Genomic DNA, 19,689 nt, shown 5'->3' on the forward strand with positions numbered 1-19,689 from the left:
TTGGCTATGGAAGATGTTAATATTAGGGGAAGTTTGGGAACAGAGGTCTTTGTAATAGTTTTGTAATTTTTGTGAGTTTAAAATTATCTTAAATATATTTTCAAAAAGTTAATATTGACAATATGCAAAAATTTACATCCTTTGTAATCATTGAAACTTAAGATGGAAATGTTATATGTGTGAATATGTGATATTTCAAAATTATTTTAATGGTTACATGACCAAAAAGCTTTCTTTTGAGGAATTTGACAAGGTTAAGAAGAAAATAAAAGTCTAAAAATATTAAGTGCTTCTTCTGGGAAAGGCCCCAGGGTCAGATTAGCCTGCCTTGGTGCTCATGGTCAATATGCCCCACTATACATTTCATGAAAATGAAAACAAGATATATTAAAAGGATGTTCATTGACCTCTTGGATATTAAAATTTAATGCAGAAATCAGGTGCACTGGTGCAAGCCTATAATCACACCAGCTTGGGAAGCTGAGGAAGGAGGATAGGGAGTTCAAAGCAGCCTCAGCAATGGTGATGTGCTAAGCAACTCAATGAGACCCTGTTTCTAAATAAAATACAAAATAGGGCTAGGGATCTGGCTTAGGGGTTGAGTACCCCTGAGTTCAAATCTTGTTACAAAAAAAAAAAAAAATCAGTGCAAGGAAGATAAAATTGAGCAATTAAGTAGAACGGAGAGCAAAACAACAATAAAGCCCTAAATGATGGACCATACAAAAGAAAAAAATAGAGGAACAATGTGAATAATAGATGTTCGAAGAAGAGAACAGAGAAACTAAAAGAAATTACCAATGAAATAAAAACATTTCCAGATTGAGCATCCATCATGATGAAGAGCAGTAGACCTATATTAAGATTATTATAAAATTTCCAAGGATTTGGGATAAAGAAAGGACAGTGGGTTTCCAGAGAGTGAAAGATTTATATGAAAGATCTAAAATCAGAATAATAATAATTTCTCAAATGCAGCACTTTAAGATATTGAGAAAAAATATTTCTAGGGTAATTCTGTGCCTCAAGTTTCAGTGAAATGTGAAAGCAAAAAATTTCTAGTTGACCAGTCTCAATGATTTAGCCTTCATGCATTTTTCTTTTAGAAATGAGTAGGGTTTGTGCTCTACCAAAAAGCAATAAAGAAAAATAGAAAGATTAGGAAACTAAGGAGAGAAAAGGGACCCCCAGATCCAGAGCTGTGTCATAATTCTGGACCTGTTGTTTCCAGTGTGGCCAAATGCAGCTTTACATGGCAAATGCAGAAAGGAAGAAACAATTACAACACATGGCTTAGTTGTCTGAAGTATTTACATAGATATGACTAACTAAAATTAGAAATTACTATTTTGGAATGACTGTATAGGGGCATGTGTAGGAGGTATGTTTATGGTAGAGCTGAGATCAGGGTCTGTGAATCTATTTAAGAGTTAAGTTCTCTTCCATACTGGGAAGTCAGTTGATTTTGCTTAAAATGAAAGAAGTAGCAGCAAGTCATTGGAAGGGGTTGATGTAAATAAGAGAAAGACCAGGTAAGTATCTGGAGGATACAAAGTATATTTAGAAATCTGGATCAGAGAGGGGGTTGGGTCACAGAACAGCTTTTTTTCCTAAAATGTGTTCTAGGGCTATTGTACTTGTGTAACTTTAATTAAAATAAGACCTAAATATTTTCTTTTTTAAATTTGTTCTTTTTAGTTATACATGACAGGAGAATCTGTTTTGATATTTATGCAAGTATGGAAAACCAAAATCTTTCAAAAGATGGAACTATGCCCAGAGTCTAATCAATGTCTACCACAAAACTAGCTGAACTTTAATAATAATCTTCAGCCGTCCCATCAATTACAAGGGCTGTTAAAAGGGTTATGCTGACTAGAAAACAATGAAAGTCTTATATTGTTATTAATACTAAAAATCTCACTTTTGAGATGGCCTTCATATTCTCTTTGAGTGCATAATTCTTGCTTTCCTAATTTTTAACGACTTTTTGCCTTGTCAGGAAATGTATAAATATATACATTCATATAAGCTGACACCACACTTTAATGTGGACAAGCTGAGAGAAACAAACAAAACCCCCAAAACCAAAATTAGCATTTTGGAAATTCACTTGATTATTTGGCTTCAACTGAACCATTTGGATCTACTCTGAAGAACCATACTTTGGGGAAGCACAATTCAAACAACTACTGTAAGATTAATTCACTAAAGGGATTTGTAATTGGAACTACGGGGTGTACTTGTTCGTTTTTTGCCAGTTTTTAAAAATATGTTTTTAGTTGTCAGCAGATTATCTATCTATCTATCTATCTATCTATCTATCTATCTATCTATCTATCTATCTATCTATCTATCTATCTACGGTGCTGGGGATTGAACCCAGGGCTTCACACATGCCAGGCAGGTGCTTTACCACTGAACAGCAGCTCCAGCCCCATACGTTTTTTAAATAGTTTTTTTGTATTTGGCCACAACTCCTCCATTTTATTATTTTTATGTGGTGCTGAGGATTGAATCCAGCGCCTTGCACATGTAAGGCAAGCACTCTACCATTTAGCCACAATCCCAACCCCTTATTTGCTTTCTGTAGTCTCCATTTGAAATACCAAATATAATGGAAGTGCTTTTCCCCCTCCTCAGCTGCGAGTCGGTTTTCCTCATGACTTTTGGTCTTTTTTGAGGGAGATTTCCCGTCTTCCTATATTTTTGGACACATTACTTACTTCCTGTTTACTAAAATTACGATTTCTGGTCTATTTTAAGATTATTTTTATATTGAATGATAAAGACTGATGATACAGCTAAAGGCAAAATGTAGCTGAAGTTGGTGGTTATATGTTAGGGACTTAGCATCTTCCCAGGTCATAGTCATTTTCCTAGGGAATAGAGCAACCCAAGTGGGAGTCTGGGGCTCCTGAAATGTGCTGTTAGAAATGAAATAGGTTTTTTATTCAGGTAAAGATCTAGCTATCTAAAAAGCATACCTCCTTTAAGGGCTTTGTTTATTGAGGAGATAGTATTGAGACACAAAGATGACCAACTGGTTATGGGTTCATCCCTCAAAGTACCAAAAATCTAGTGAGCAAGGCAGAAAACTTTAGTCAGTAAACATCTAATTACAGTCCAGTTTGTTAAGTGGTGTGTTTGAGGTGCATTCATTGAAGAGTTAATTCTAGCTGAAGAATTGTGTCACTGAGAAAATGATATTTAAAATGTATCCCTTTTAAATAGTAGGTTGTCAATAGTTCGAGAAATTAAATTTTCAGTGGACAGTACAGTGAGTCCATTGCCTGTGTGTGGGGAGGGAGTGGTGGAGCAGGGTTATCTAGTTGATTTGGCGTGGGTACCTAGGTATTGGCCATTGACTAAGACTGGGAGTACAAAAGGAGGAGCAGTTTTGGTGATATTTGTGTTCAAGTCTGACATGGAAAGGTCAGTGTTCCTGTGGGACATGCAAGTAGACATACATACTTGGAAATGTAAACTGGTGGATGTGGGAGAGGCATGCATATGTATGTGGACCCCAGAACTCAGTATAATTTTTTCAGTGTGGATGAGCTCAGTCAGAACTGTTGTTTAAAGGGCTGGGACTGTAGCTCAGTGGTAGAGCGCCTGCCTCACATGTGTGAGGCACTGGGTTGGATCCTCAGCATCACATAAAAATAAATAAATAAAGATATTGTGTCCATCTGCAACTAAAAAAAATATATTAAAAAAACACTATTGTTTAAAGAGTGTGTAAGTGTGAATATTGATGTAGGGATGTCAGTTACTGAAAACAGCCTAAGGTTAGCAGACATAATCAGGAAATGGGCTGGCAAAAGGTATTCCCCTCAGATGTGATCATTGATTTTCTGAAAGTTTAAAAGGAAATGTTAATCTGCTGACAGAGAAAAGTCACATGAGGCTGACAGGAAGTTAGGAGAGAGAGCTAAGAGGGAGAAATTGAGAGAAAGTAAAAATTTCATAAGCTCTGTCCTTAGGAAATTTTAGATTTTAGAGGAGATAGCAATGAATGGACAAGCCGATGATATTCTGTCAGGTGCTATGAAGAAAAGTCTAGTGGATTAAAAGATTAGAATGTGTATGAGTGGATATCATTTTTAAAATAATGGCTAGGGAAACCTTTCTGAAGGAAGGATTCAAGGACGGGTTCTAGACTTTTTGCTCTGGGTAACTAGGCAAATGGTGGTGAGGTTTTCTGAGAAATTGGTGAACTGGTGGAAGAACTGTTTTTAGAACAGTCTATGAAAAATCTGACTAAAGGGTTTATTGGAGTCACGTGTATAAATTGCTATTTTGTTTTATTAACATCTATGATGGATTTTGAGACATTCATATATGGTATCATTTGCCCATTTAAGGTGTATGATACAATTTTTTTAGTGAATTTACACAATTGTGCAATTGCTACCACAACCAATTCTAGGTAGTTTTCATCACCCCAAAAGAAACTTTGTACTATTTAGAACATTTCAAATAAATGAAATAATATAATATGAGCCTAGTTGGGTCTGAATTCTTTAACTTAGCATAATGTTTTCAAGTCTCATTTGCATTGCAGCATGTATCAGCACTTCATTCCTTTTCATGATTAAATAATATTTTCTTATATGATTCAACAGTTTTGTCTTTAATTAGTTGGTTAACTTTTTGATTTTAAAGCTATTTTGAATGATGCTGCTATGATGTTTAAAGATGTGTACATGTCTTCATTTCTCATTCTATTTTCAGTTACTCTCTAATTCCAGAGCATTTTCTTTCTTTTTTTTTTTTAAATTCTTAATGGGGATCCAATCCAGAATCACGTGCCGCATTCACTCACTCACTCATTTATTTATTTGGTGCTGGTTATCGAACCAGGGCCTTGTGTTTACGTGGCAAGCACTCTGCCAACTGAGCTATATATATACCCCAGCCCCCAGAACATTTTCATTACTTGAAAAAAAGAAAAAAAGAGAATCCTTGTGTTTATTAGCAGTCATTCCCTTTTCTCGTACACACAGTCCCTGGAAATAGCTAATCTAGTTGTTGTGTTTGAGTTGTAAGAGTTCTTGGAATTTGGAATACAGTTATTCTGATATGTAATTTGGAAGTAATTTTTCCCATTCTGTGGGTTGTGTTTTTATTTTCTGGATGGTTTTCTTTGAACCATGTAAGTTTTTCATCTTAATACGGTCCATTGTATCTACTTTTTCTTTTGTCATTTGTGCTTTTAGTGTTCTGAGAAGACTTTGTCTAACTCAAGGTGATGAAGGCTTACACCTTTGCTTTCTTCTAAGATATTTATAGTTTAGCTCATTAATTTAAATTTATGGTCTGTTTACTGTTATGATTTGTATATGGTACAGGGAAGGGTCTAACATCATTCTTTTGAGTTTGTGAACATTCAGTCTTTCTGGCACTGTTCATTGAAAAGACTTCCCCCTATAAAATTGTCTTATTCCTCTATAGGAATATTAATTGACCATAAAAGAGTGTTTGTTTCTCCCTCACTTCTGTTCTGTTGAACCCTGTATCTATATTCCTGCCATCAGTGCACTGTCTTGATGACCATAGATTTATAGTAAGTTTTGAAATTGGGAAGTTTTTTGCCATAATTGTTCTGGTATTTAGGATCTTTTTTATATCCATGTGAATTTTTGGATTAGCAAGTTAGTTTTGCAAAGAAATCTAGCTCGGAGTTTAAACCTATAGGTCAGTTTGGGAAATTTATTTTTTATTTTAAATTTTTTTTTTTTAGTTGTAGATGGACACATTACCTTTATTTTTTATATATATTTTTTTATATGGTGCTGAGGCATGAACCCAGTGCTTTATGCGTGCTAGGCAAGCGCTCCACCACTGAGCTACAACCCTAGCCCAGTTTGGGAAATTTTGACATTTTAATGTCAAAATTTCTTTTCAGCTTCATGTACATAGAATCACTTTTCTTTTACTTAGGTGTTTTTGATTTCTTTTAACAATGTTTGTAGTTTTTTAGTTTTTATAGTTTATTAATGGATTCCTTAATATTTTTGCTCATACAAAATTATATCATGTATATGTAGGTAGTAAGAGTGACCATCCTTGTCTCATTTCTGATTAGGCAGAAATATCTAGTCTTTTACTATTTACTATGATGTTAGCAGTATATTTTTTGTAGGTTATTGTGAGTATTTTTATCATGGTTATTGGGCTTTGTCATGTTTTTTTCTCTGACTGTAGAAATGTTCATGTGTCTTTTGCTTTCTTTACATTTATCCTGCATTATAGAAGTTAAAGATAGACATTAGTGTTTGCATAAATGGCAGAAACCTTGAGAATGGAGAGCATTTGTAGAGAGGAGCTCAAAGATGGAATTTTGAGGAATACAAATATTCAGATTATCATATGTGCTATGAAATTTGATTTAAGTTAATAATTTCAATGAAATCTTCACCTGGTACCACAGGTTGTGTTTTTTGCTTTTTTTTAAAACTAGGTAATTATGCTTTCTGCAACTGTTGATATTTCTGGTAACATGTACATTGAACCCTGGAGAGGTTTAAGTATTTAAAGTATAGGCAAGTGAAGAGAACCAGAATGCTATTTTTAAGATGAACATGTATGTGATGAGTTGATAGTAGTAAGAACTTTAAACTTCATGAACACTATAAGTGAGCATTTTAGATTGAAGAATTTACCTTTTCTCACCTAGAAGTAATATTACTGTGAAATAAGACAACTTATAGGAAAGTTCCTTCGTGTAATTAGTATTTTCTTGTAAGAAACTCAAGGCATACACAATTAACAATTATAGATCTTTGGGTTTTGTATTGAAAACCAGGTAGATAGTGCCTTTTCTTATTTGTCCTTCTTGTGTACTTTGAACTTGAACTGCTACTAATAATAATGTTTCTTTTGCTATGAGAAAACTGTTTTCAAGGCATTAAAAACTAGTAATGGTCATTTAAGCATGTTGATGGAACTACTTTTAGGTTAATGTAAGATACTTAGTCCCCTAGAAACATTCTAAGTCCATGTTGGTAATTAAGATCTAAGTATATTATAAAATATTCATTATGTATTCTAAATTTATTTATTAAAAAAATTTTTTTTAGTTGCAGATGGACATAGTACCTTTATTTTATTTGTTTATTTTTTTATGGAGTGCCGGGGATCGAATCCAGGGCCACACGCATCCTAGGCAAGCGCTCTACCAATGAGCGACAACCCCAGACCTCTACATTTACATTAATTGATTGTCTTGGAGATTGTTATAAGAAGTTATTGAAATTCTCCAATTAAATCATAAATCATAGATTAAATCATAAACAATTCAATATTATTTGGTTGAACTGTAAAGTCTTTTGTTTTACCAGTCAACTCATCAAATGATATGATTGGTAGAAGTCAGTGAGATATTATCTGACATTTTGTTTCTTATTGGAACTACATTGTTAGAATTTTCCCAAATACTATGAATTAGTTTATTTGAGGCAAGAGGGAGAATATTGATTTTTTTTAAATTATGAATTCTAAAAGTAATGGAAAGTGGGAAACCGTGTCATCTGTCCTCAACTTGCAGACTGTCTTCATGCATATTAAAGGAGTTCAGATATCCATTTGGGGTGGTAAGAACCCAAATGTATATACCAAGATTCTTAAAAGAAATCAGCCATACTTTACAATAGAGACATACTTGGAGACCACAAATCATTTCATGACATATAAAATGTATTTAGAAATATATTCACAGAAAAAGTTTGCCGACTTAGCCATTTCTAATGTCCCCAATTAGTCTAATTCAGAGTTCTTAAAAGTTTGAGAACTAAATATTTTCTGTTATTAACAAATAGATCAAATGAGATGATACTCATTAGGGAGAAAGTGAAGGGCAGTGTTGAATGTTCAGGTTCTAAAGTTTGAAGTAAATATTTAAGGTTACAAAATCATCAAATACTGTTTTGAATTTGAAATTTTGATATTTGAGTTTGAAAGTTGTATGTCTATAGACAATGATAGTACATATAGTACATATAGTCAAGTATACTGTTGACTATATGTATACTGTTTACATGTCAGTAAACAGTATTTGTCCTATGTTACATAATGCTGTTGGCAAAGAAAATACATAGTTCTCCTTGTATGTATACATTGTGATAAGTAGTAAAAGCTGGAAAACACGTTATAAAATTTATACATTGCTCTAACCTTCTTGATGTAGAAAAAAATAAATGTTTTTGGGAAGATTGTTAACTCAGTTTCACTAAATATATATGTACTTTTTAATGTGAAAAATTGTTGGGTTTCTGTTCTTACTACCACAGGAAGCATATGTGCCTCATTTCTTACCCAAAGTTACCAACTGCCAGTTCTTGATACAATGTTCATAAGAAAGAAATTCAGAGGCAAAGATTTTGGGCTTCATATCCTGGAGGACTTCGTAGATTCCTTCACAGAAGATGCACTTGGTTTGCGATATCCACTGTCTTCTCTCATGTATACAGGTCAGTAGAGTAAGTTGAAAAGGGTGAGCTGGTCTTATTGTCACTTCCAGCTTGTTTCTGCTGAATGTTATATAAGTGTATATTAGCAATATTAAATAGATTTGGAATTTTTTACTCTTTTAATTTTATAAATATGCCTTGATCTCAGATATATGACTTTTGGGGATTATGGTGGCTCATACCATAAAATTCACCCGGTTAACATGTACAATTCAGTGATTGTTCACAGCTGTGCAGCTCTAAGTACTAACTCTAGAACATTCTCATCACCCCAAAAGAAACCTTGTACCAATTAGAAGCCATGCTGTATTCCCCTCAACCCCCTTTTTTTAACATCCCATGATAGGCAACCTCTTATCTATTTTCTGTCTCTGGATTTAGCCATTCTGGAGATTTCATTTAAATGAAATCACGTAGTATATGACCTTTTGTATTTGGCTTTTTCTTAGCATAATACTTTCAGAGTTCATCCATGTTGTAGCCTGAATTAACTTCATTTCTTTTTATGGCTGAATAATATTCCATTGTATAGATATACAACATTTTGATCCAGAATGATTGCAGTATTTTGTATTTCCATAAACAGTATGTGAGTGTTTTAGTCAGCTTTTTCATCACTATGACCAAAAGACCTGACAAGAATAATTTTAAGGAGGAAAAGTTAATTTGGAGGTTCATGGTTTTAAAAGATTATCAATCCAGAGATGGCTGACTCCATTCTTCATGGCCTGAGGCGAGGCAGAACATCATGGTGGAAGGGTGTGGTGGAGGGAAGCACCTGGGAACCTGACACCTGGAAGTAGAGAGAGAGAGATATACTGACAGAGACAGACATAGACAGAGAGATATCACTTGCTCTGCTCAACTAGGACAAAATATATACCCTAAAGGCACACAACCTATCTACCCTCCATTACCACTCCAGTTAATCCCTGTCTGGGGATTAATTCACTGATTGGATTAATGCTCTCATGCCCCGATCATGATCATTTCACCTCTAAATTTTCTTACATTGTTCCATATATGAGCTTTTGGGGAATATTTCATATCCACATCATAACAATAGGATTGCGTACATTCTCTACCCTCTTGCCAACATTTGTTATCTGTTGTTATTACAGTCAGCCTAGTGAATATGAAATGGCATTTTATTGTTTTGATTTATGTTGAGCATCTTTTCATGTTAGCATTGACCATTTATATGTCATTTTTGGAGAAATGTTTATTGAGTTCTTTTGACCATTTTTTTTTTCATTGGGTTATTTGTCTGTGGTATCTTTAAAAAAAATTTTTTTTAGGTGAAGTTTGACACAATACTTTTATTTATTTTTATGTGGTGCTGAGGCTTGAACCCAGGGCCTCACACCTGCAAGGCAAGCACTCTACCACTGAGAAACAGCCCTAGCCACTCTCTGTGGTAACTTTTTAATGAACAAAAATAAAATTCCAGACACAAAAAGGTACAAAGAGGGCTGGGGTTTGGCTCAGTGGCAGAGTGCTTGCCTCACACGTTATGAGGCACTGGGCTCGATCCTTTATTTATTTATTTTATTATTTTAAAATAAATAAATAAAGGTACTGTGTCCATCAAAACTAAAAAAAAAAGAAAAAAATTAAAAAAGTATAAAGAATGAGGTAACAAGTACTTATACACCTTTCAGCATGTACCTTTCATGAGAAATGCATTGTTGCTACTACACTTGAAGCCTCTTGTTCACTCAGTTGAACACATTCCCTTTCATGAGACAGGTGCTATTCTGAGTTTAGCATTTACTTTTTCCATGCATTTCTTAGACCTTTAATACGTATGTGTGTATTATAGATTATATTATATATTGTATATTATATTGTTTTATGTATTTTAAGACTTTATACAAATATATATTCTGTGAATTCTTTTGAAATTTACTTCCTTATTCATCTTGTAAGTTTGTGGAAGTCATTAATGTGGATTCATTATAACTGTAATAATTTTCAATATTGTTTAGTTTCTATTGAATAAATATACCATTTGGTGATGTTTTAAAAACCATTAGGTGATTTAAGCCCATACAGCTCCCTCTTTTTTTTTAATGATGTAAGATTTAATCCTGGAAAATAATTAATTTAGAAATATAAAATATTATTTATTACTGATTTTTTTTTCAGTCCAACATCCGATGTTTATTTCTACTGAAAACCTTTTTATTCCAAGTCCTCCCTCCCACTCTAATATCAGAAGTGATCCAAAAAGCTGGATGTTACCTGCCCATTTTGAATCATTTTCTCTCTAGCTCCATTTGGGGGAGTAATATGGGCATTGCATGCCCTAGGATAATTCTGAATTAGATTATTTTAATTACCCCTTTACTGAATTTGGGAGAGGAATGCAAAGACATCCCTTGCAGGTAGATTACCTTCTTAGTATTAGTCTTTTCTATGATTTTGTAATGACAAGAAGAATGAATTATAGAGGAGTATTTGCTAATTTCTGTCTTTTTGTGAAGTCTTGATGAGCTCTTCATTTTTCCTTCAGTTTAAATAAGAGAGTTTCTCACAGTGTTTTATTGATATCATCTATATAATTTTGTAAGAATTTGAAATATGAAAATAATTAAAAGTATAAATTTTATTGGCACATTGTAATTATACATAAGAGTAATATTCATCGTGACATATTTGTACATACTCGTAACATAATTTGGTCATTTTCATTCCCCACTGTCTCCCCTTTCCCTTCCCTTCTTCTCCTTCCTTGTCCCCTCTCTGTCTTCTTTTTGGTCTTCCTTCTAATACTCCTATTTTAATCTATGTGGTCCCTGCATCACTATATTTCTCTTTCTGACTCTGTTGGAAGAAACAGTGCTTACTACATTTGAAAAGGTAGATGTCATTCAATTTTTAAACTTTATTAGTAGTTCCTTGATGTTGCAGTAGTTCTTTGGTGATTTCCAGTTGCTTCCAGTAATACTTTTGGATGTTTTAGGAATATGTTTTACATTGCAAGTTTTTTTTTTTGTACCAGGGTGCTTAACCCCTGGGGCCACATTCCCAGCCCTTTTTTGTATTTTATTTGGGGACTGGGTCTCACTGAGTTGCTAAGTGCCTTGCTAAGTTGCTGAGGCTGGCTTTGAACTAAGATCTCCTGCCTTTGCTTCCTGAGTCACTGGGATTACAGATGTGTTGTGCCTGGCTGCATGGCAGGTTTTTAAAGAAAGAGATAAATTTGTTCACTCTCCAAATAGGTAGTGAGTGCCAGGTGTGGGAGGGGGAGTTGATCTAGAGTAGATGATCACCTTCATATATGAAATTGGTTTGCATAGTACTGTAGATACATGAAATAAATAGGCCAAGATTTTCTACAACTTAGTTAATGTATGATTTTTGAAAAATTTGGAGCTATTTCTGCTGCCAAATAGAGTCTCTGACTTTTCACCAATTAAAAGAAGTTTTGTGGGCTGGGGAGGCTCAAGCGGTAGCGTGCTCGCCTGGCGCTCGTGCCGCCTGGGTTTGATCCTAAGCACCACATACAAACAAAGATGTTATGTCCGCCGAAAACTAAAAAAAAAAAAAAGAAATAAACATTAAAAAAAGAGATTCTCTCTCTCTCTTTCTCTCTCTCTCTCTTAAAAAACATAAAAGAAGTTTTGTAAATACTTATTGAGATTATTACTAATTGAGCATTCCTAATCTGAAAATCTAGAATCTGAATTACTCTAAATTTGAAATTTTTAAAGAATTGATATAATGCCATAAGGTGAAAATTCTACACCATGAAATTGTTTCATGCACAAAATTATCTAAAATGTTGTGTAAAATTACCTTCAGGTTATGTGCATAAGGAGATTATAAAACATAAATGAATTTTGCATTTTGACTTGGGTCATATCCAAGATATCTCATTATGTGTATGAAATATTTCTACCTCTTTGTCCTCCCAATATCTGAAATTGGAATCACTCTGGTCCCTAGCATTTTGGAAAAAGGATACTCAACTTGTAACTTAAATTTTCCCTTGAGTGACATAATGCAAATTGAAATAGCTGTCAAGAACAACAACAAAACAAGGTAATACTTTGAATAAATTTAAGGGTTATTAAGATTAGAATGTCACATATCCAAAATCTACCTTAGTTCATCTTATCCTATTTTTATTTTATTTTATTTTTTTGTCCTGTCAGTTTTTTTTTAAATATTTTTTATTATACATAGTATAACTTCTCATTCATCTGGTTGTACAAGACACAGATCATGTAATCATGTATACACTATATGGTAATAGTGTCCGATTCATTCTGCTATCATTCCTACCTCTTTGCCCCCTCCTCTCCCTTCACTTCCCTCTGTCTAGTCCAAAATACCTCTATTCTCCCCCCACCCCATTTTGAATTAGCATCTGCATATCAGAGAAAACCTTTGGCCTTTGGTTCTTTAGGATTGGCTTATCCTATTTTTAATTTAACAATAATTTTTATATTTATGTTAATTTGTTAAAAATTTTTGTTTTAAATATTGATTTGGTCACATTTTGTAACTTAATAACTGAATTGCTTCCACTAAATAGGAAGTACAGTCAGAAAATGTAAGATATGAACGGTATTTCAGTAAGAAGTTTACCATTTTGTCCTCTCAATCATCATTTCTGCTCCTGAGGCAAATAATATTGCCAGTTTCTTATGTATCTTTGCAAACATACTTCGGTGTATACAAACTGTGTACCTGCCTAAATGTTAGACTTCATACAGCAGACCTTATTTAAGCAACCTTATTAAGCAAATACATTATTTACTTAATGTATTTTATTTCATATGAGTGATAAAGGGCGTCCTCTCTCTAGAGAATGGGGAATGGGGCTGAAATCTCCAAGCTTATTTCTATCATGGCTTTACTTTCTGGTGACCAGTCTCCACCAAGAGTTGCTGTTTTGGAACAGAAAACACTCTTGTCACCCAGGAAATTCCAAGGAATTTAGGAGCTCTCTGTCAGAAACAGAGGTCAGAGACCAAATATTAGATCAAAGGATTCTCTGGTCACCTTTATTCACAAGGGTGTTAGGAACTGTGTTTCAGGAACCAGGGCAGAAACCAAAAGGTTTTCTTTTCTTTCTTTCTTTCTTTTCTTTTTTTTTTTTTTAATTTTTTTCAATATTTATTTTTTAGTTGTAGTTAGACAAAATACCTTTATTTTTTATTTTATTTTTTTTAGAGAGAATTTTTTAATATTTAGTTTTTGGTGGACACAACATCTTTATTTTACTTTCAAAAGCTTTTCCTAATAATCACATCACTCAGGAAATTACAAGAGTTTTAGGGGCTTTGTATCAAAAGACTGGAGTCAGAGATTATAATTTAAGTTTCTTACGTTGCTTGTTTCTGTACTGTGCTATGGTTAACCGCCCCTCCCCCCCCAAAAAAAACCCCAAACAACAACAACAACAACAACAACAACAACAAAAACCAAAAAAAAAACCCAGGGGATAGAAATCGGAGGTTGCTTTCTTCCTTATGGTATATGTCCATCAGTAACCATCCTTGTCTTCCTTACCTAGGTGACTGAGCAGTTACAGCTTGATCACCCCTAATCGGAAAACCTGAAATTTGAAATGCTCTAAAATCTGAAATTTGCTGAGCATTGACATGATGCCACAAGTGGAAAATTCCACATCCAATTTCATGTGATGGATTGTAGTCAAGATATAGCTCACTAAGAATATTGAATAAAATTGCCTTCAGGCTAAGTATATAGGATAGGCATGAAACATAAACAAGTGTTGTGTTTAGACGTGGGTCCCAACCCCAAGATATCTCAGTGTGCAGTGCAAATGTTCCAAAATATGAAGCAAAGCCTGGAATCCAAAATACTTCTGTCTGAAGCATTGCAGATAAGGGGTATTAGATCTGTAATACCCAGAACATTGCCAGTGAGTATGTACAGGTGTATGTGTGAGCTTCCCTCACTCAAAAGTCCGTTGCTCCATAGAAACCTCTCTTGTAACAATCTATGGGCACCCTCTTTGTGGCTTGAAAAGAGGAACAGGAAAATGCCCAGTTATATGTCAAGCTGAACTTGGGGAGGCCTACAAATATGAATTTCCAGTAGACATTTATAATTTATTCATATAATAGAATAGTATACTAGGGTCCATTCATCCAAGTATACAGATTTTTAAAATATTAAGATTTTGCCTAGTTGTTTTAGTTTATTTTTAGAGAACTAAATACAGGTTGAGCATCCTTAATCTGAAATAAATAATGCTCTGACATCTAAAACTTTTTTGAGTAGCTTTGGGCTCTAGAAGTTTTGAATTTGGAATTTTTAGTTGAGGGATGCTTAACCAGATCAAATATTTTAAATTGCAGATAGCTCTGAAATCTGGAAAATGTCAAGAATTTTAGATTAGGGATAATCAATCTGTTCAACATCTGTTGTAGATGCCATTGATTTTCTCTTTGAAGCCTTTCCTCCCTCTTTCTCCTTTTCTTCCCAGAGGTAATTGTACTCCTGAAGTTGGTATGTATCCTTTCTGCTCATGGTTTCATATTTATGTTCAAATATTGTTTTTTTTTTTTTCAACCAAGAGATATTATTGGCGGGCTGCCCGAAGAAAAGGAGAGGCAAAGAGCAGAGAGAGGAGAGGAGGAAGGCAGAGAGAAAGAAGAGAATAGTCAAATATTGTTTATTGTAATTTTATTTTTTATTTATAGTTGGACACAATACCTTTATTTATTTATTTAATATGTGGTGCTGAGGATCGAACCCAAGACCTCACACGTGCTAGGCGAGCGCTCTACCACTGAGCCACAACCTCAGCCCCATTTATTGTACTTTTTAATTTTTTTTTTTTTTGGTGGTGCTGGGGATTTAACCCAGGGTCTTGTGCTCGCAAGGCAAACACTCTACCAACTGAGCTATATTTTCAGCCCCCTTTGAATTTTTTTCCTCCCAAGTTTTTTTTGTTGTGTTAAATATATGTGTAAAATAAAATTTAACATTTCTTTCCTCCCTCTTTCTTTTGGTACTGGGGATTTAACCCAGGGGTGCTTAACCACGGAAACCATATTCCCAGACTTTTTTATATTTTATTTTGAGACAGGGTTTTACTAAGTTGCTTAGGGCCTTGCTAAATTGCTGAGGCTGGCTTTGAACTCCCTCACTCTGCAGTTGTTTCTCCCTTGTGGTTATTGTGTATATTATTGTTTTGAACATTTGTTTACAAATATCTGAGTTTCTGTTTTCAGTTCTTTTGGGTATATATACCTGAGAATGAAATTTCTAGGTCATATGTTTAACTTTCCGAGGAATTGCTGAACTGTTTTCCATAGTGGCTTTAACATTTTTGTTTCTTTAGTTTTTTTTTTTTTTTCTCCCTTGTGGTACTGAGGATTGAACCCAGGGACTCATGCATGCAAGGCAAGCAGTCTATCTCTGAACTATATCCCCAGTCCCTTTTTAGTGTGTTTTTAAACTTTATATAAATGATACCATTTTGACATGTGCTGATTGTTGTTTTCGATTCATCAGTGTGTTAAAACTTGAGATTTTATAGGATTTTTCTGGAGATTTTATAGGATTTCTCCTTATATGAGACTGTTTCATACTTTTCTTGAGTTGCTTTGGTCATGTTTTGATATCAGGGTTATTCTAGCACTGTTTAGCAAGCTTATCTTTGATCTTCTGTTTTTCAAAACAATTGATATTTGAGATTTCTAGAAAATTCTAAATATTTTTTTCAGCTTGCAAGCAATACTTTGAAAAATATCCAGGAGACCATGAACTTATTTGGGAAGTAGAGGGTGTTGGACACTGGTACCAGCGAATACCAGTCACCAGAGCATTACAGAGAGAAACACTTAAAATTACAGGTGAGAGTGTTTTCAGCTTGAACACAGTTCAGTTTAAAAAGAAGTGTCTTATAATGGTGGTGTCTTACAGTCCATAGTAATGGTGTGTTACAAGATCTTTCTAGTAACAAACCTTCTTGTCTGAATTTTTATTATACATTGACTTTCAAGTCACCAGTAATGAAGGGACCTAGAAGAGCCCAGCTGAATGTAACAGCCCAGTGGGAATTGATGGGTACAAAAATGAACACAGATTACTGAAACAGCATAGAATAGGCTTCTGGGGGCCAAAGTAGTGTGTCATCACAAGCATCTCTCCCTAGCACCATTAAAATGTAAGGTAACTGAGAATCTTCATAATAATAATTCATTATAAGGTGCTATAGAGGAAACATTTGCATCTAAATTTTTAGTACCTTTCTGTTTAGATTGCTTTTAAGAGTGTTTATGAAAATCAGTACAAACAGTATTCTATAAAACCAAATATTGATTGGGTTATAATTCAGAAACTTTCTGCACACAGTGGGTTCTCAGAATGAAGCCAAAAGATTTGTGTCTGGAGAATATGGTCTTGCAACTGTTCCAGAGTATGAAGTGGGAACTGAGGAAAATCAATCCAGTGAGATGCAGCTAACTGTAGGTACATTGTATGTTCATTAAAGGAAGTAATAGTGAGTGATGTTTCCATTTCTTTAAAGCAGATTAAGTTTACATTTAGTGTGGGTTTTTTTTTTTTTTTTTTTTTTTTGATACCAGGGATTAAACCCAGGGATGCTTAACCACTGAGCCACATCTCCAGTCCTTTTTAAAAAATATTTTTTATTTAAAGACAGGGTCTCACTGAGTTGCTAAGTGCCTTGCTGAGTTGCTTAGGCTGGCATTGAACTCGAGATCTTACTATCTCAGCCTCCTGAGCTGCTGGGATTATAGGTGGGTGCGTCCAGCTGTATTTAAGTTTTAAATGTTATAGTTAATTTCTAGAAACTTAGATATTTCATCTTCATTAGTTTTCTTGGCACCTTCTGTGTATTGTTTATTAAGTACTTAATTTGCTTTGAAAAATACTGCTAATCATATTAATACTAATTTTACAAACTAATTAAAGGAAATCTAGAATAAATAAAAATAATATGGAAGACAATAATAGTACAATCCTGCTGCTCAGTTATAGTGCTGTTATAATGTATACTTATTAGTATACATTATCAGCATGTATTTATATATATTTTTATAAATATATTTATTCTCAAATAATTCTAGTTGCTTTGTTATTAATAAAGATAATTAAGGCCCATATTAAAACATGAAATAGCACACTATATTCTTTTATGTAATATAATAGCATTTTTAATTTCCTTAACATAGAACATTTAAGTTTTTAACTTTTCAATTGGTTCAGGAGCAAAAACATTTATACATGAATCTTTGTGCAAATGTAATTATTTCCCTGCACATAGGAATTTCTAGAAGTGGAAATAATAGTAGGTTAACAATTATGTAGTTTTTTTTTTTGGCAAGTTTGAGGCTATATGTGCTAGGTCTTTGTAGAAGGGATATACTTTACAAATGTTAGGTATGCTGCTAGTAGAACAGGTTTCATTACTGAATTCACAGGACTTAGCAGATTCTTGTCTAGAACTGATGTTTTTGGTACTGTAGAAGAAGTTCCTGTTCTTTTCTGTTATAGCCCAAATTCCTCAGATACACAAAGGTCCATTTAGTATTTGCCAAATATAATAAAATCAAAGAAAGTGGAGTCTTCCTTTTCCATAAATATATTGAAGGAAATTATTTATTTTAATATTAAGTTAAGCAATTTTAAATGTGTCATTTGAATGAGAATACATTGTAGTGATACTTTGTCTAAGGTTGAAAGCATAAGTTTTCTTTCACTTTAGAAATTCCGATTCTTCATATTAGTTTAAGGCTTAAATAGTTCAAGGAAAATATTTGTATCTCTTTAGCTTTATATTTAAATCTCTTTTTATCAGTAACCACACGGGGATGTAGTTATTTACTACATGATTTATTATGTAGGTGATGATGGTGTTTTTTTTTGCTTTTTCTTATTTAGATACATAAAATACTAAATGAATTGCTTGTATATCTTTTCGTATCTTTTATTTATTCATCTTTATCTTTTCTAGTTGAACTATAGACTTTTTGAAGACAAGATTTTTTATCATACCATTTGTCTCAGTTATTCCTTTGTGTTCTATAAATATACTAAATATCTTTAGACACAAATAATTTTACATATTTGTGGGGTACAGTGTGTATACATGTATACAATGTGTCATGATCAAATTATATCCATATGCATCACTTTAGTCATGTGTCCTTTCTATGTGTTGGTAACATTCAGATTCCTTTCATGTAGCTATTTTGAAACATTATTAATTACTGTCAACCATAGTTTAAATAGAGCTTCTGAAGTCTGCATACCTCCTATAAGGTAGGATTTCAATAAGTGTGACATGGAGAAATGAATGGATGATGGTTAATAATGGAGTAGATGTACTTGGGCATACAAAGATGGTTCTTGTATACATGGGAAATAATAATCCATTGTTGGAAACAGGTAAGTAAACAAATATACTACAGGACAAAAATTGTCTTAATTATTTGAGCAAGTGATTAGAGGTATATATCAGGGGAAGACTTTAAAAGAACATATGGGAGTTCAGTGCTAAAAGTTCTTATGGCATTTTGGAAGATATCATGTAAAAAAAAAAGAAACTACATAGATGTGAAAGAAAATGGCATGTTTAATATAAAAGAGATGTTTGTTACTGAAAAGTTTGCAAGTTTGTATTCTGTGCAGTAACAAACCATTAAAGTTTTAAAATTACTATTTTAAGCAAAGCTGTGACATAGTTTGTAATTTGGGACCATCATTCTGTCATTGTGGTAGAAAAAATTAGAATGTTATTAGAACAAGGTATACCAGTGAGGAGGCTGTTGGAATAGTTCACATTAAAGATAATTAAGGCCCATATTAAAATAATGGACAGGGTAGTTCTGAGATATTCAGCCACAATTGACAGGCTTTGTGATTGACTGATTGATTGATTGATTGATTGAATGAGGGATAGGAAGAGGTAGTCCTGCTTCATAGGTTTCTGGCTACAATGATTGAATTGCTATTACCATTAGCCTCCATAGGGAATAATGTTGGAAAAAGATAAGGTTCATTTTGGGATAAACTGTATGTGAAATTGGATGGGCTGTCCACACAGGAGATAATTCCTTTGGAAACAGTGTTTTGGAAATCAGGGTAGAAGATGGGGAGCTTAAGTTGTATGTTTAGATTCATTAGCAAATAAATATTAAGATAAAGATAGGTAAAAAAAGTGAGGTGGCTGAGGACAGAATACTGGGAAACTCCACATAAC

General features: G+C 33.6%; 2 protein-coding genes across 7 annotated transcripts in view; one reads left to right on the forward strand and one right to left on the reverse strand.

Annotated features, from left to right (window-relative positions):
- The window catches only part of Fam169a (family with sequence similarity 169 member A), a 70,214-nt gene that overhangs the window by 37,176 nt on the left and 13,349 nt on the right, over positions 1–19,689 (forward strand). For all 6 annotated transcript variants that reach the window (XM_078043479.1, XM_078043493.1, XM_078043499.1 and 3 more), the window contains 3 exons: positions 8,295–8,474; positions 16,187–16,315; positions 16,818–16,930. In XM_078043479.1, the coding sequence (XP_077899605.1) occupies positions 8,295–8,474; positions 16,187–16,315; positions 16,818–16,930 (422 nt within the window). The remainder of the gene's footprint in view (positions 1–8,294; positions 8,475–16,186; positions 16,316–16,817; positions 16,931–19,689) is intronic.
- The window catches only part of Nsa2 (NSA2 ribosome biogenesis factor), a 33,361-nt gene continuing 21,352 nt past the window's right edge, over positions 7,681–19,689 (reverse strand). The window contains exon 6 of the mRNA XM_078043548.1: positions 7,681–9,267. Coding sequence (XP_077899674.1) covers positions 9,221–9,267 — 47 coding nt within the window. The 3' untranslated portion in view covers positions 7,681–9,220. The remainder of the gene's footprint in view (positions 9,268–19,689) is intronic.

The sequence above is a fragment of the Ictidomys tridecemlineatus genome, chromosome 1, assembly GCF_052094955.1.
Source record: "Ictidomys tridecemlineatus isolate mIctTri1 chromosome 1, mIctTri1.hap1, whole genome shotgun sequence".
In the NCBI taxonomy this organism is placed as follows: Eukaryota; Metazoa; Chordata; class Mammalia; order Rodentia; family Sciuridae; genus Ictidomys; species Ictidomys tridecemlineatus.